The sequence below is a fragment of the Brachyistius frenatus genome, unplaced genomic scaffold, assembly GCF_029030835.1.
Source record: "Brachyistius frenatus isolate BFR_SWC_R1_liver_20210118 unplaced genomic scaffold, ASM2903083v1 Contig_119, whole genome shotgun sequence".
In the NCBI taxonomy this organism is placed as follows: Eukaryota; Metazoa; Chordata; class Actinopteri; family Embiotocidae; genus Brachyistius; species Brachyistius frenatus.
Genome location: NW_027210718.1, coordinates 447,708 through 465,717, shown reverse-complemented (window position 1 = coordinate 465,717; position 18,010 = coordinate 447,708). Strand labels below are relative to the sequence as shown.

Sequence of the window (18,010 nt, the reverse complement as noted above, 5' to 3'; positions counted from 1 at the left end):
TATTGTACCCTTTTACATAAGCTATCTTGAAGGGTACTCAGAGAGTGTAAACCTGCACTGAGTCTACTCTTCTGATATACAAATCTTCCACCCCAACCACTAAACCTGTCTGGATATATTTACATTTGTAGTGATTTTAGAATTGTATTGGTTGTGCTTCTCCCTCAATGAAACCACTGTCCCAGAGTTCTCCACAGCGGTGTACTGACCAACCAGGATTACCTGGATAAATCCGTGTAGGCCATCGGCCATGTCTGTCTCTTTACCGGGCCTCTCTGTGCCTGTCATTCAGGGTGTGTGTGGAAGTGTGCTGTAGGTAGTCTAGTCTCAGCAGACAAGTCCAGAGCTAAATGTCTTTCCTTGTACATCCAAGTTGCTCCGTAACTACTGCTTTCTGTATCAAGTTTAAGCAAATACGTGTGAACCCTAGAGGATTACTGGTACCTTTTGAATGTGGATATGAATTTGGAGTCATCGTTTTTCTAGATTGGCCTCTGTTTTGTCACTATTAAACTTTCAGCATAAATATTAGTTTAAGTGAAAAATCAATTGTGAATCCACCCTGTGATTCAGATCCACTCCAAAATTTGATGGGCTCTTTCTTGGCTCACGCTGCACCCGTCCACCAACTTTCATGAAAATCAACCCATTTCTGTAATGCAGCTGACAAACAAGTGAACCGCACTAAAAACATATCTTCCTTGGCAGAGATAATTAGCATTCCTGTATGAAGTTTAATGTGCACACCTACAAAACAATGAGGAAATCCCATGGCATCGTTTGGCTGTTTCTCAGCTTGGTTATTGGCACAACAGATTTTACAATAACTTCTTTGTCGAAGCATTTGAAATAAATACCCTCTTAAAAACCAGATCATTACAAGGGCTTTGTTTTTCTAATAAATGTTTTCGAGGACATCCCACATATCAATGCATAAAAACTGAAACGGAGCCATTAAAAAAACAGACATATGTGTGAAGGCAAATCATCACGACCTAAATTGCATACAAGTATACAAATAAACAACCACTACAATCAACAATATGTCAGCGTCCTTGAAAGCATCATGACCATAACTACCGCAGTGACTGCCAGCTCAGTGAAGGTCAAATGTTTTGTCAATTCCATCAAAAGTAGGGTTTGAAATAAGTGTTCAAGTAAAAAGCGTGCAATGTATTTTCCCATATGACTTTTATTTACTACGGCATGGCTGACATAATGACTGTCAAACCTGGCTCATGCAGACAGAAGGAGAGGAGAGGAAATGAGCTAAACTCAAAAGAGGAAAAGAGTCGGTGCTGCGGCGTAAGTGAATGTCAGCAGAGAGAAGGTTAAAGGAGAGAATGATATGCATCAATGTGAGGGCAAGAGACAGCCGTCCTCAATCAAGTCCTCCTATGCAATCTCTCAACAGTCTGTCGGTTTCCTGAACATCTCTTCAGCAGCACTTCCTTCTCTTTTTGCTCTCTTATTTCTGCTCATCAACTGTGCCTTTCTCTGACACTCCACCTCAAACCAGTACCCTACCATCACTCTCCTCCTCCCCCCAATTCACGCATGCATGTAAACACATCACTCCAGTCGGCCACTCAATGTGCTAGCAGACGGGGAGTAGAAATGATGCAGTGGAGCGATCCGTAGTGAGTGATCTTGACGTTACGTAATCGTTGATTCAGTGACCTCAGACACTGCAGAAATGCAGGATAAGAAGAGTGAGGAAATGGGCAGAGAGGCAGGCACGACAGGAAAGTGCTCTCTCCCACCTGCAGCGATCAGAATTAATAAGTTACACCCGACTACACGTCTTTGACATAGTTTACGTAACATCCACTTTTACTCTTCGCAAGTGGCTTCAAGAAGAACTTACTTAAGTGTCGTGTAAGATCACTTTGGTACATCCATGATAGTTTTTGGGAAGTATATTTTATATGTTGCCACAACAAAATTCTCCGTGGTGCTTTGTTTTGAGCACCAAACAATGAACTGTGATGTAGACAGAAATCCTAACTCATAAAACCACAGTCTACACACATGCTGTTGTGCCTGTTGTTTACTGTATCATATACAGATGGTTGTTTAAATTTTCCACTTCGGCCTTAACTTTTATCTTAATTTTTACCCTCAAGAAGCACAAAAAGTTATTGAACTAGAGCCCAGTGGTTGGCAAACAGTGGCTGCTGGGCCAAATCTGGTCATCCATCAATGGCATTTGGGGCCCTGACATAGGAACCTGCAGATGCTCTTTTTAACAATTGCACTGTAGATTGAAACGTTAATACAAGGTTGACTTAAAGTCACACACAAACACGTTTCAAAAAGCGAAATGTATGCTCTGAGCCTCTTCATTGAAACCTCCTGTTCTTCCTGAAGAAAAGCCACTGACACTATGTTATCCGTCACTCTCCGTTTGCTCTTAACTGCTGGACTGCTTGAGTACTCGAGTGAGGCCATGAAATTAGGGATGTCGCTTGCCAACTTGTGTGGCGCAGAATTCATCAGTGTTGAGCCGCTTTAACACACTGCTTCCCCCCCGAGCCGGTTGCCATCCATGGCTTCCTCCCACAATGCCTGTGTCACCTCTGTGGCGAGGGAATTTATCAAACCATTTTCAGGGAGTCGACTCTCACCTTCACATTTTGCTGCGTCAGCTCAAACGGAGAAAATTCAGTCAGTCATATGCGCTCGCTCTCCAGCAGCATGCCCGCATTTCTGCTGAAACGGCAGAGCGTGTGTGTTCTTGTACTTCAAGCTCTTGTGGGAAAAAAAAAGTGACAGTTTTTGAGCTGCAGTCTGAAATAAAACAAATTTGAAAGTGTTTAGGAGTCCAGGAGGGTGGGAGGAAGTATTCTTTGTAGACTTGTATTCGTGAGGTATAGAGACAGACGTTTTAGTGCCAAGACTAATGTGCATTTGTATCTGTGTGCCTGTTTGCCTGTCTCACATACTGATTGTGTTCATATCATATTCAGCTGGTGATCAGCATCACTGAGGAATTATACCTCCTACCTTTGGATATCATCAAGTGGAAAAAGTTTCAGTGGTGGCACTGATCTGCATAAAACCACAGAGCAGTAAGTTGTCACTCTACTTTAATTGGCTTTTTGCTGTGATCTCTTTCAGTTGTTTCATCTTGCAACAGACAACAGTGAGAAATACATTTTGAGCTGGCATGGTCCTTTCAATCAGTGTGTCGTGGTTGGTGAGGTGTCACTTTGTTTGGTGAAACAGAAAACTTAAACTCACCTTGAAGGTGTTCAGTATGCACACTCGGGTGAATATAAACATTTGTATTGACTTAACGTTTTGATTTTGGCTCAGAGCTTCTGTTTCTCTTTGTGCAACATTATTTAAAGGTATTCAACTGGGAGAGATTTGTATTGAAGCATAAAGACACGGAGCCCACGGGTGTGTTGGTGATCTGAAATGAGCAGAAATACTCAGTTAAAACTCTCCCTCAGGTTCTTTGCCTTAACCAGCTCTTGCCGACCTCATATCTGTGTTGTGTGGTTTTGAATTGAGGTGAATCGTGTCAAGTCGTCAGGCAGTAACCTATTCTACATCACTCACTTTAGGAATGTTTTCTTCATCTGTCAAAAAAAAAATCCTGATTGTCATTTCTTGTTTTTCTTTGGCTTTGCTGAGCAATCAGTTCAGTGTTTCTTTAAACACACACACACACACACACACACACACACACACACACACACACACACACACACACACACACACACACACACACACACACACACACACACACCTTTTCAATACAAATGGCTCATCTTTGATTTTATTTTTTTTTCCATAAACATGGGCAATTTTTTAATTTTCCCACCACTCTTACAAATTTTTATGATTTTTTTCTTTGTAATTATGAGAAATAATGATATAGATAATATGGTGGTGTTTTCACAAACACATTGTTTTACTTTCCTAAACATTACATTACATTTATCTGACGCTTTTATCCAAAGCGGCTTACAATAAAGACATGTGACATTAGATGCACAAATGTTTTTACTCCCTTTCTTTTTCACATGCTCCACTACCGTCTCTCCCTTTAACACGGGGAGAAATGTCACGGTAATATTCGTCCTGTTTGCATATCTCCATATGGCAGATGTCTTTCCTCAGTCTCCCACAACCTTGAAACCGCTCTGCAGTGGAGCAAAAATGCAATTTACAGCTGTGTGTGAATACGTGTGCAGCAGGTGTCCTAATGGTATTTTTAATGGACGTCTATGATCTGACATATGATATTTAGCAGTTTCTCTGTTTACCGTGATGATTTCTGGGAGATGAAGAAGGAAATGGAAGTTGCTCTCTCCCACAGCCTGAAGCCAAAGTGCAGTTTCTGTGCTTCATGAGCATCTACGAAAACAGTCTGTTGGTTGGTTGGTTTGTTTGTTTTGTTCTTTTAAGGGGAATTTGCACACGTGCGCTACACACAGATTAATATGCAATAGGTAAACTAAAGTTCTTATTCAGTATAAGATTATAGGGATAATGGTTAGGTTATGGCCGAGATTGTACAGCCTAGTTCTTCCCAATTGCAGTGTCATTTTTGCACTAATGGTGCGCGAGTACCATATGTACCTACAGTGCATCCGGAAAGTTTCACAGTGCTTCACTTTTTACACATTTTGTTATGTTACAGCCTTATTCCAAAATGGATTAAATTCATTTTTTCCCCTCAAAATGCTACACACAATACCTCATAATGATAACGTGAAAAAAGTTATTTAAATTTTTTGCAAATCTATTAAAAATAAAAAAACAAAAAAAAACACATGTACATCAGTATTCACAGTGTTTGCCATGACACTCAAAATTGAGCTCAGGTGCATCCTGTTCCCACTGATCACCCTTGAGATGTTTCTACAACTTGATTGGAGTCCACCTGGTAAATTCAGTTGATTGGACATGATTTGGAAAGACACACACCTTTCTATACCCAGAGCCCAGATTTGAACGCGATTGAACATCTCTGGAGAGCTCCCCATCTAACCTGATGGAGCTTGAGAGGTCCTGCAAAGAAGAATGGGAGAAACTGCCCATAAATAGGTGCCATGCTTGTAGCATCCTACTCAAAAAGACTTGAGGCTGTAATTGCTGCCAAAGGTGCTTCAACAAAGTATCGAGCAAAGGCTGTGAATACTTATGTACGTGTTATATTTTCTTTCTTTATTTTTAATAGATTTGCAAAAATTTTAAACTTTTTTTCACTTTGTCATTATGGGGTATTGTGTGTAGAATTTTGAGGAAAAAAATGAATTTAATCCATTTTGGAATAAGGCTATAACATAAGGAAATGTGGAAAAAGTGAAGCGCTGTGAATACTTTCCGGATGCACTGTATTCTATTCACAGTGTACTGTATGCAAGTGCAAAGGAACAAAATGTGAAGCGATACTGAGTGGAGGTATATTGTTTTAAGCTTAAAGCCTTCATTCGCTGCTGCAGTAATATTCGTTCCAAGTACTGAATTAATTTGTGGTCCAAGTTTTAAAATGTTTTTGTCAGCATATGGTTCAATAAATTAGGTTCAGCCTTTAATAAATATGTTCCCATTTACATTTTGGAAATGTTCATTTGGCTGCAGTTTGTGTGCATCTGCTGCGAGAGGCTGGGTGTTTATATCTGTATATACCCTCTGATGTGATAATAATTCATCCACCACATGGGCAGATGAGATAAGACAATATGGATGGATTTCAAAAATATGTAAAAAAAAAAAATTAAAAAAAATGATGGCGTTTTGAAAGGAATAACGCTCACTTTTGTGTGTTATTATATTCCACATTGAACTCCAGTTACAACCCAGTAATAATGTACACTCTAAATCATTGCACTGCGGAGGCTTTTCATTTATGAATCACGCAATGATTGCTGTATGAAAGGACACCTTAACTGCAATGAAAGCAGGATGCTTTATTGATACACTTTGTGTGAGTACTATTTAAATGTTTAGTTGAGGATGATATGACTCTGACATGTTTACTTGCTCTTTCTCTTTGTCTTTCTCACACACACACACACACACACACACACACACACACACACACACACACACACACACACACACACACAGCCTAACATAGACATCAAAACGCAGAAGCTATTTATCTTAATGGGAGCACAGTTACTTATCCAAGAATACTGAGCGCTCAGAGCAGTAATTACTCTGTCTGTGGTTGAATTTTAATTATATCTTAGCATTGTGCCCGGTATTGTCGCGTGTGTGTGTGTGTGTGTGTGTGTGTGCGCGTGCGTGTGCGTGTGCGTGTGTGTGTGTGTGTGTGTGTGTGTGTGTGTGTGTGTGTGTGTGTGTGTGTGTGCGTGCTCTCAGTCAGGATTCTTATCTTACACTCACAGTATCACACTCCTTGGCTGTAGCACAATGACCACAGTTCCCCGCCACCTGCTGTTGTGTTAGAACACAGAGCCACAAAAGCAAGAAGAGTCGCAGAGTTTGATCACAGTAAAGGCTCAATGCTTTCATTTTAAAATGACACTTTACATCGCACATTTGCATACGAAGCCACGGTTACTCAATTGTGTGAAGCGGCAACGAGCATGTTTCTTGAATACACTGCAGTGGTTTTAATTGTTGTTGTTTTTCATTTGTTGACATTGCCCGAACATCAGGATGTGGTTCATTCATTTTCACGTGTGGGGGACAAAATTTAAATGTACCCTGGACACGTGTGACATCACAATGTTGAACTGATATTGTCATATAATGTTGTTTCTTTTATCATCTGCTCATGAAAGCAAAGGTTTTATAGTGAGAAAGTATATTACTTATTCATAAACAAAGCTGTTTTTACACTTTACATGTGTACAAACAAGTGTATGATTTTTCACCTATATTTGGACTCAAGAACATCCCTCTTTAGCGCCCTTACAAAAGAAACTACGTGAAACCCATGCCAATGTGCACATGTGCAACAGATATTTTGCCCATTGGAAATGTGGTTTTGGAACATTTTCATTGTGTAATGTGAGAAGTCCATGTAGAGTCCCATGTGAAAGGTTTTCCACATATTCTCCCCATGTTATCATATGTTGCAACATGTTGTAAACATGTGTCATACATGTCATCACGTTTCTCGTGGGAAAGCTGAAACACGTGGACTCGTCTTTTTTCTCTAAGGGTGTCCAGCAATAGTCTGACAACAAAGAGAGGGTCCACTTTCCTTAGTTCTCATACATTTGAGTGTATTGAAAGAAAGAAACTATAGGTGATAGAGAAATTCTGAAAGATTGTTTGGATTTAGTACGCTAAAATAAGAAATGTATTATTTTTTGACTGGAATAAAATCTTTGTTAACCGGTGCAACTTAAGATGTGTATTTCCTTTCTCTTTGAAACAGAGAAATATGGGGACCAAAGTAAAGATGAGGATTTAGAAATCTTCTCGTTGTCTTGGGTCGGAACGTCCTGCCAGTCGCACTCTTCAAAGTGTCCCTTTTCCTGTCAAACTCCTGTCTCTGGCTTCAATAGTAGACCATGTGAAATGATAACAGCCCTCTACTATTAGTCATGCAGTGCAGCTGTCCTGCGTGTGACTTTAACAGATAATACATAATGAGCTAAGAGCAAAGTTTGGTAGGGAAATGAGAATAAAAGTTCAGAAAGTAAGAAGTTAAAATTTGTATGAAGGTGGCATGAGGATGAAGCGGAATAAGACGGATGGGAATAGAGAAAAGAAGTCTGATAAATCCAATGACAGGTGGAAGAGAAGTGGAGAAGAAAAAACACACCGGAGCTTACGAAACGGCATATTTTTTTTCCTGGCTGTCAGCCCTTGATCCTGCCCAGTGGCTCTATCGTCCACAGAGACAGAAGGAGGGATGATAAGAGATTATTCATGGCCCCTCTATCCTAAGCAAGAGCCCCTTCTCCCTTCTAGTCATTACAGTGACATTTCCAAAGACAACAATGAAAGCAGCCTCTCATTCATCAGCTGCAGCCCTCAGGTAGCCAGCAGACAGGGGCGAGATACAATGGCTGGTTGGAAGAACGGCACAACGGCGGCCCTGTTTACACAAAATATCCGAACCCTGAATTAGTCAATGGGGACAGAGAAAAGATGGTGCTTAATGTGAATATACCATTGCTAGCCAGTGTGATCAGAGTGGTGCTCAGAGGTCCTCTCGAGTGGGCACTTTGCTTTGATGTTTTTCATCCATCAGGGAGATTTATGTGTGCTCTCCATCTATCTCTCATTTTTGCTTTGTACTTTCAGCGCAAACAGGAATTTATTGATCCTCTTTCTTTTTTCTTTAACTCCCCGAATGTCTGTGTGATAATGCTGTACTTAATTACAATGAATGCTGTTCTTCTCGCACGTACTAAATACCACTGCAGTTTTACACAGACTGCAACGTTTACACTGCCAGTCAGATCAACATAGATCTGAAGCAGGTGATGACATTTGTCAAGCCTTTTATTTTAGCCACTTGATAGCAACACAACAAGCAGCAAACAGTAGACTGTATATAAAAGTAGATGTGGCTTCCGGGTCTGGCAAGTGAACCCAATGCAAGAAATGCTATAAAGTGCAATACCACCGTGGGCCACTCGGGGTTGGCTCCATTGACTCCTATTCAAATTCTCTCTTTACATACAAAGCCATAAAAAAAATGTCTAGGTCATTATGGTGTCATTCGCATTCACCCCTTCTTATCATTTTTCTGGCTGTCCATCTGAAATCAATCCAATCATTCATTAGTAATTAGTTTTCAAACAGTGGTATGTGCTGCAGTCAAGTTTCTGCGGCAGCGTCGTGTTCCTAATCAGATCGAATCAGATCCACCGCTAGCTCCTCTCCAGCAGATTATGAACTTCTAAAGTTGACATAACAAACATATTAGCATATGGAGACTTTTGACCCATCCGGCAACGTTACAGCTTTCATTTTGAGAGATCTGATGACTGTAAATCCAGTGTTTTAGCTCTGTTTTTGGTCTCCACCATCTCATGAGGAACACATCTGTTTATTTAGCTGCTAACTGTGGTTCACCAGCTCATATCTAGCTGTATAGTTGCAGGCCATAAAACTGAAGCAGTGAGATAGCAGTAAAATGTTTCATAGTGCCCAAAGAACTTCAGAGTCAAAGACTCTCTGCAGGTTCATTACTGAAAGCAATCAGCTTTCCATTACTGCAGAGAGTGAGTCCCTTTTTCATGAGCTGTTTTATGATTTAGTGGAACATTTGTATTTTATTTCCTGTTGTTTGGTGCATAAACTTTCACAGATGAACTTCTAGTGTACTTTGTACGTGTACTTAGAGTTGAGTAAAGCTGCAGCTGATGATAATTGTTATTATTGATTAATCTGGTGATTATTTTCTTGATTAATTGATTGGTCTGAAGTACAAAGTGATGTCATTGTTGTTTTGTTTTATGAGCAACCATTTAAAAAAATAAATAAATAAATATTATTTTTGCTTCAATGTGATACAATGACAACTACAAAATGTACGTCTTTGAGAAACTGATTCCAGAAAACATTCGGCACTTCTGATCAGTTGATCGTTTGATTGATAAAGCCGTCACAATGCATCTCTAAACATGAGCAAACATTTGTGTTTGCGTGCGACTGAATATAGGTTCCTCCTCCATTATGCCTGGCCTGTGGCTGTTCCATTGCAATTATGCCAGACTCCAACAGCTGTGCAGCCAGGAACACATCGCCATCCACGTTCCAGCTGGGAATTCTGTCACAGCTCATTGCTTTCCTCTCATGGTCGGCAGATGGAAAATTTTGGCATTGTGAAGTTACTCTGCTGCTGCTGGCTGACTGGTATACACTAGCTATGCTTTCTTTTCCTTTTTTTTTTTTCCACTACACTATCACATTTCTCTTCCCTCCATTCCTTGCTTTTTGTGGCTGGTTGTAGAGTCACAAGTCAACATCCCAGGGAAGCCTTGTCCTTTTTTTTTCCATTAGCTTAACACAGCTATCCTTGGTTGGACCTCTGTATATGTGTGGCAGTTGTGTCCTACGTGACCCCTCGGCATTCCAGCAGAGCAGCATAAGTCACCATCAGGGCTGTATCGGTTTCCCCGGCCCGGAAATAGTCCTGCAAGCAGTCGGAAATCTCCGTCCTGGAGCATTCTCACTCCAACGCTTGTCGTTTTCCAAATGTATGGAAAATAGTTGCCGCGTGACTCTTCAGTCCAGCCTGTCAAGGCGGCCTAAAGTGACATTGTCATCAGGCCAAGTGGGTCAGCCGGTGACGAGTGAAAGATTGGTGGTGGTGACTGATGTGTCACAAGGGGCCGAGCACCTAACTGGCTGTTGTTGCTGTTACTATTGTTGAGCTATTTGGTCCTGATGCATTTGTCACTATGCTACAGACAGCTCCTAATCCACCGGCTTTCTTTCACTGCAGCGACTGTCTCCAGGTGTCAGGACCGTGCAGGAGCAGTAATCCCGGTATCATTTCCCATGCTACGTTTATTTTTATGGTTGCTATAAAATTATACAGTTGGGTCAGTTGCTGGACTTCAACCAAGAGGACATTGTTTCCATTCAAAGTGGCCTCTTCCGCAGTGTAACCCAGATTTGTACCTATGAGGATAATTTGCTGCTGTAACAATGTTAGTATTTCAGGATGTATTTCAGGATGTCCACCTAATTGTCTCGCGAGACTTAATAAAATGATCAATATTTTGTCAAGCTTCTCTGTTTATCTGTGTCCTGTCTGTCTTTCAGTACCGGATCGGCCAGCTGTACATGATCAGTAAACACAGTCATGAGCAGAGTGAACGTGGGGAAGGTGTGGAGGTGGTGCAGAATGAGCCGTATGAGGACCCGGAGCACGGATCAGGCCAGTTCACAGAGAAACGCATCTACCTCAACAAGTGAGTGTCTTCCTGCTTCTGTGTAACAATCAGTGGCCCCAACAGTCAATAAGAAAAGTATTTAGACAATATTACCCTATCAGCATATTTCTGAGATTCATGAGGTTCTTTCAAATGATAAAGTGCTGTTTGATCCATAGAAAAACATATATAGCACAACTCCAAACAATTACCTCCAACTAAAATCAATACATTAGGTTGTAACTTTAAAAAAAAAAAATAAATAAAAGGGTGAACGGAGCTCTCTAGAAGGCAACAAAAAGCATTTTTGACAAGTTCTGGTTGTCAAACTTAGTAGAACATTTCCATCATTATTGTGATGAACTGCGCCAGTGGTTAGTCTGCTAGTGTGAATTTAAGAGTTGACAACTTTTTACAACAATTATAAGTTGGTCATAGCAAAGACAAGTGACGTGAGCTCAGAGAAAAGATTGAGCATCATTTCTTTGCACAAAGAAGGCCACGCTGTCCATGTCGTGTTCCACAGTTGTCTGTATTTTTCTTTAAAGTTCGAAAGTACAAGAATATTGTGAAACTAAATACTAAAACATTGTGACTGTAATCTTTACAATTTCACAATTGGGAGTCCAGATACATTTTTGTCTTCATTTTGAACTTGATGTCTGTTGTTTTATGATTTAAAACCTAAAAAACAATTTGTGCAATTTTTCCCTTGAAATTAATTCTATTTGCTTTGACATTTTGTTATCTAATCCTCCATTTGTAAGTATGGTTTGATTCTTCAAATACTTTTTACGGAACGCTTTATGTTCAATACGACAAAATACATTATTTTGAAGGTGTATGTAATAAATCTTATAAAATTGTTCCCCAAAGGAGAAACCTGTCTTGAATTGCCTCCTTCCACAGAAATGCCAAAGCCCACATATCAAGCTGACGACTTATGACTTTGTAAGATTTCATCTCGCACCAATAATCCTCGGCATTCTGGCACGAGTGACCGTTTATTAAGTTGCAGCTGATAACGCTGTCAGGAGAGATGTGACAAAGAGAAGACAATGTGACTTCTTTTCGCCGCATAGCTGTCACTGATACTCACTCTTTCAGCAAACCTTGGCGTTAAAACACGATGAGCCATCGGTGGGATGTCTAATGAAGTGTTCATGTCAACATCTGGAAGCTTTGTTTTTATTAGATAAATAGCTGAGGACAAATAGTTATTGTACGGAATGATAATGGAAGCACATCAGATATCATGAAAGTATGCAAGCTGCTCTCAGCACCACTGTTGTGTTTTAGAATGAACAAGGGAAAATATAATTTGGCATCCCTGTGCATCTCTCTTCAAGCTTATTTTCCTGCTCGCAGCTGGCAATGTGTTTTGTTAAACTTGATAAGCGTGAAATTGAGTATTTGATTTTCTGTTATGTAAATTACTGTTGATTTATCTGCTGTGTGCCGTCTCTTCACTCTCATTTATGAATTTGCTTTGAATGTGACCCCTTATCACAACTTTTTTTTTCTGTGCAGCATTACAGCAAATAAATTCTGAGTATTTGCAGAAAATATTATGAACATTTGCACTTTATTGAATACACTGATGAGGGGAATCTAGGTGAAAGCATGATTCAGCAGTACGGCCAAACAGAATGGAGGAGTTGAAAGACAATTTGAATGCTTCCAGATAGGAAATATGGATTTATCTGGAATCTATTGCTAATAAATTATGTTCTGTACTGAGTGTACCATATATAAACTTTACAGTCATACAGACTATTCATTAAAATTTTATTAGCTGTTTTTGTGCATCAATCAGATGTTACTTCTGCAGTCTCGGTCATATACTGTGGGCTTATCGTCACCTGGTCACTGAGTTCAATAAATCCGGCCCAGACATTTGACAGAAGCACAAATCCATACAGCCAACGTCTGTCAAAGTAATGCAACGTGAAACCATTGATTTCCATTGAGGGATCGGAGCCCAGAGTCAGCAGTGCACCTGAGCTGTTATTAATTAGATGTCCTTCTCATGTATTGGCTGACATGAACAATTGAACCGAGGTGGGACATGGATGACAGTTTAATCCTGCGGAGTATAATGACACAGTAAATCCAGCATCTCAGACTTCACCTTCAAAGAAGCTCTACTCAATAAGTAGTTTCCAGGACTATCACACACTCAGAGTGAACTAACAAGAGACTGCAGGATCTCAGAGTTTATATAAACTAAATTGCAGCAGGAGATGTATTTTAAAGGACAGGTAAAATGACCAGATTAGATTTTGTCTAACAGCATGTTGGGGAAAGATTGTTAATTGATGTACCAGAGTCAAGTCATAACAATGTGGACGCTGAGTGTTTTAAGCACTGAACATATAAAACGACAAATGTTCACTCAGAGTATATTTAATGTCTCCAACTGTAGTGACCTCAGAATTATAAAATGGTTTTCTAGTGCACTGGCAGCACCTAGATTTTGTTGAGGCACGGAAACAGGATATAGACTTCATATAAAAATAAAAGTTCAAACTGACGAGAGACACATGTTTCATTACCGAACTTTAACTGATGTGGTCATGGTGCATAAACATAACCACAGACTTCAGTATGGAGGCAAAACTCCAGACACTGGTCTCACAGTCTTGTGCTCAGTGCGTTATCCCATTTTATCGCCTTGTATTATCAGACCCAAATTCCGTTCATGAATATATGGGTCTGACTACAATCCATTCAGGGTTGTTTCCAGTCGTTGCATCTTACTGGGCCTCAGGTTCATTTGGAAGCTAGGCGAAATGCAAATGACCATTGCAGACTTTCTCAGGTAAATTCAAGGATACAACGAGCCCAGTTCTTGTTCTGTCTTCAATTTTTCTTATCTTTGATAGTGTTTGCTTCAACTGTTCATATCTCCTCGCCTACTTCTACAACCTCCACCATTGTTAGAACTACATTTTGAAACAAGGAGCTGTGAGCAATAGTTGGGCGGAGATGTGAGCAACGCACAGGTATGCAGAATTAGCAGTGGTTAATTCAAAAGAAATTGTGACCTAAAATAGGTCTCTAAATGTAATTACCTGTTTTTGGAGCAAGCTCTATTTTAGCGTTATACAGCAAGTAAGCTACATTTTGATACTGGTCATATGGTTGGTCTTGCCTCATTTACTCCATTCATCTACTTCTGTAAAGCTCAAACTCAGGTAAAGTATTTCATATAATTGTCCTTCCTGATGGTAATTTCACAATATGTCTGCCGAATTTATTTTCCACATCTTATTTTGGTGAGATAAAATGACAAGTGCACATTGAGGTGAAGTTTTGTGGTCAGAAGTGACAAGTAAGTGGGCCTTAGGGAAATATGAAGTGTCAATGACAAACTAAGGGAAGAAGACATTGTGTGTGTGTGTGTGTGTGTGTGTGTGTGTGTGTGTGTGTGTGTGTGTGTGTGTGTGTGTGTGTGTGTGTGTGTGTGTGTGTGTGTGTGTGTGTGTGTGTGTGTGTGTGTGTGTGTGTGTGTGCCTGGCTGAGTGCCACCGTGTGTGTGTGTGTGGGCAGAGAAAGATGAGGTCAGTGTAAGTGACGGCTAATTTGAGCAGTCACTGTTGGAGACCGAGGCCGCCTCTCTCCACCCACAAACCACCTGTTACCATGTTATAACTTACTTTTGTGTGTGTGTGTGTGTGTGTGTGTGTGTGTGCGTGTGTGTGTGTGTGTGTGCGTGCGTGTGTGGCTTGTAAATAAGGCGGTGTGAGGACATGTGACCTGCTGTGTCTGGATGCTCCCCTGTCTTTTGCAGAGGGACCCGAGGAAGCCCAGTAGCTTTGACAGTCTTATTGCCAAACCAGTACCCTTTCCACACTCAGTTACATCCTATAGACACAGAATAAGATGAGAGAAAGAGTTAAAAAAAAAAAAAAAAAAAACAATCAGAGGCTGATTTAAAAGATTTATCATGGAAGTGAAAACTGGTCCAACTTAATGATGGCTTTGTGCTATTTGCTGAGCTTAATTGGCTGATGTTCAGGCAGCAGAAATCTGGACTGAATGTGATTTTACCTTCAATGAACTGCTTCTGATGAAACTCAACAATGACTGTCTGCACTTCCCTTTTCTCTCAGCCTCTATTGCCAATCAGGACATACTGTTGCATTGTTGAAAGTGACACAGCAGTTTGCTCAATTCACCTGTAAATTTATGTAGTTCTCAAAGCTGTGGCTCGGCAATTTGTCCTTAGAGGGTTTGGTCCCCACGTTACTTTTCCTCAGTAATCATTTGCATTTTGATTGAACCCCCAATACGGTTCTGAGCTACTTTGATGCAACTGTCAGCATTTAAAGTCCATTTGTGCTGAGTAATAGCTGGTCCTCTGTATTTTCCTCCCTATTTCCCCTCCATGCCCTTCTCTATATCTATCACCGTTCAACCTCTGGTGAAACTCCCCTGCAGGGTGTAATCAGTGTAATCAACTTCCCCAGGGACCATCGTGGCTGCCTTGTATAGCCTTCCATTATGGCTCCACACAGCTGGATGCTTCTCATCGCCTATTCTGGGTGACAGGGTAAAGGAAAAGAGTGGAGAAACTTTAAGAGAGGACTACTTTGACTGCACACACAAGCTATTTGTCTCAATTGTCCTCTTGCCTTTTTCTTTTTTTTTTTCCTTCATCTTCAGTTCACTAACCAATCCACTCTTATTTCTGTGTTTCAGCAAGCTGCCTAGTTGGGCCAGAGCAGTGGTCCCTAAAATTTTCTATGTCACAGAGAAGGCCTGGAACTATTACCCGTACACTATCACAGGTAATACCTTACATCCCTTGAGTTTATCTATTTCTTCCACATGCACATTCATGCAAGAGCATGTGTTTACATGCACGGCTGCTCAGCCATTCTTATCTGTAGTACATTATATTGTGCTGCTCCAAAATAATAGAAAGGTCTCTCAAAATAATGATCACCCCTTCTGTAATACCATTCCACCGTCAATAACTTTCATTTTCTGCAGCCTTCCACTAACATGGTCCTGCTCACCTGCTGGCAGCCATTATATGGGATCATTGGGAGGGCAAAAGGTTATGGAAGCAATATTCTGTTCAACACAAATAGACTTTGGATAAATACTGACATACAAGGCAAAAACAATATAACACTGAGTGCTTTTTGATTGTATTGTGTGTGTGGTTGTGATGGAATTTGTTTTTCTGTTTAGTCGCTGTTACATTTACAGAGACATTAAAATGCAGAGCACCACACGATTATATGATGTGAATTCTGCGCATAAAAATTAGATTAACTTTTTTTTTTCTTTTTTATCTCAGTGTCAAATTATTGTATGATGCGTCACACAAAATATGGGTTCACCACCCATCAGTGGTATTTAAAGCTGTATTATAATCAGCATTCAACAGTCATACTGTATGTTACTGTAGCAGACTCAATATACCTGATACTAACTATAAGTGGGTTTTTTTCATCATCTGTTGATGCCACAATGCACTTCAGTTCTGAAGGTTCCACAACGAACTTCACACAACGATGGTGTCCGTGTTTGTGAATATGTCCGACAGCAGATACTCTTCAGTCATTCAATATATGCAGTTTAGTGGGACTTCTGTGACGTGTATCACTCACAGTGTCATCATTTAAGTCCGCTGACAAATAAACAATGCCCGCAAATATCGCATCGCCTCGTGGTTATGTTGAACTCGTGAGTAACTCTGAGCACCACATTATGCATAGCAACATATCAGCGGCTGTGCAGGGACATGCTGCTGCTATGTATGTACAGTAAATTTAAATGACTAAATTAAGCCCTCCGTAGGACCACGAACGTAAAAACGTATCAGTGTCACACAGATTTAAAAAAAGAAAAGAAAATGGGGCTATGTCATAGCATGGGCTCCTCTCATGTGCTTTTACTAGAACTAAAGTGCTTTGCTCAGGCTTAATGGTCCTTTTTCTATGTTGAAGTAAATCATTTTTTTCTCTTCTCTCCCATACCGTTTCATTTCTTTGTTCTCTTTCACTGCTCCTCACATCTCACTTCTGTCCATTATCCCGATGACCTCCGCTGATGACATGGTCAGAGTACACGGTGAGTAGTTTTAGTTTGTCCCATGCACACGCAAACACAAAAAAAACCCCTCTTCGCTCCAACAGCTGGCATGTAAATCTTCTGTTGTAGAGGTTAAAGGTGAGAGCAGCTGCTGTCACTCCCACGCTGAGGATGAAACCACATATAGTTCTTACATAATGCTCAATGTTTTGATTAAATATATGAAATACAAATGAGGTGTGTCTGTGAACAGGGCAGTAGGGCAAGCAGTGTCTGTGTGAGTGGTAAAAGGTGTGTGAGCGCACGTCTGTGAAACATGAATTGTGTAATTTGGCAGACTATGAGATGAGAGGGAGATTAGCAGGTCCGGTTTATTGAGTCCTGAGCTCAGGGCATCGCTGACAAGGAGTCTGTCCCCAAGACCCAACACTTAAATGGACGTTCACGAGTGTGTGCTGCTAGTAGATAGCTGTGATTCTAACTGTAATACTGTATACTTGGATTGTGATTGTACATTCAACAGCAAGGACCTCCACCTCAATTGAGTATGAACAGAATTTATCGATTATGATATGGTGGAATGCCCTGGAGCTGGGCAAGACATGCGGTTTGGGGAAGGCTCAGCTGAGAATCCACTGCGGCTCTCGGGCCTCTCGGATCCCCTTGGTACCTATGAGAATCACAGAGAGAAAACATAAGGACGAGAGGGAGGGTGGGTGGGTGGGGCACGAACAGCGGGAGCAGACAGATGTGCCGGATGGGCAGGTATTTATAGGCGCATGGCTAGAAGGGGAGTGTTTGAGGTGTGGTCCTGCTCCTGAAATTCAGATCAAATTATCTCCAATTGTTTGTTTGAGTGACGAGATGTCCGTATTTACTCAAGTATGTCCAAGAGAGCTCTCATAAGCACTTGGGGCTCAATGGAAACAAATCAGGTGGGAATTTAACAACTCAGAAATGTGGGCATTGGGATTGACTATGGACTGATGGACTGACGGTCTCATCTCCATCTCTGACTTCCTGGAACAAAGAAAACAGCACAGCCAATCAGAAAAGAGAAGACAGAGCCAACCTCTTGCATTACTTCATGGTCACTTGAACCGTGACAGACAAACGTCCTCGAGCACCAC

General features: G+C 40.8%; 1 protein-coding gene across 1 annotated transcript in view; it reads left to right on the top strand.

Annotated features, from left to right (window-relative positions):
- Positions 1-18,010, top strand: part of pitpnc1a (phosphatidylinositol transfer protein cytoplasmic 1a) — a 42,818-nt gene that overhangs the window by 14,659 nt on the left and 10,149 nt on the right. Inside the window, exons 2-4 of the mRNA XM_069713466.1 lie at positions 10,723-10,871; positions 15,537-15,625; positions 16,912-16,919. Of these exons, the coding sequence (XP_069569567.1) occupies positions 10,723-10,871; positions 15,537-15,625; positions 16,912-16,919 (246 nt within the window). The remainder of the gene's footprint in view (positions 1-10,722; positions 10,872-15,536; positions 15,626-16,911; positions 16,920-18,010) is intronic.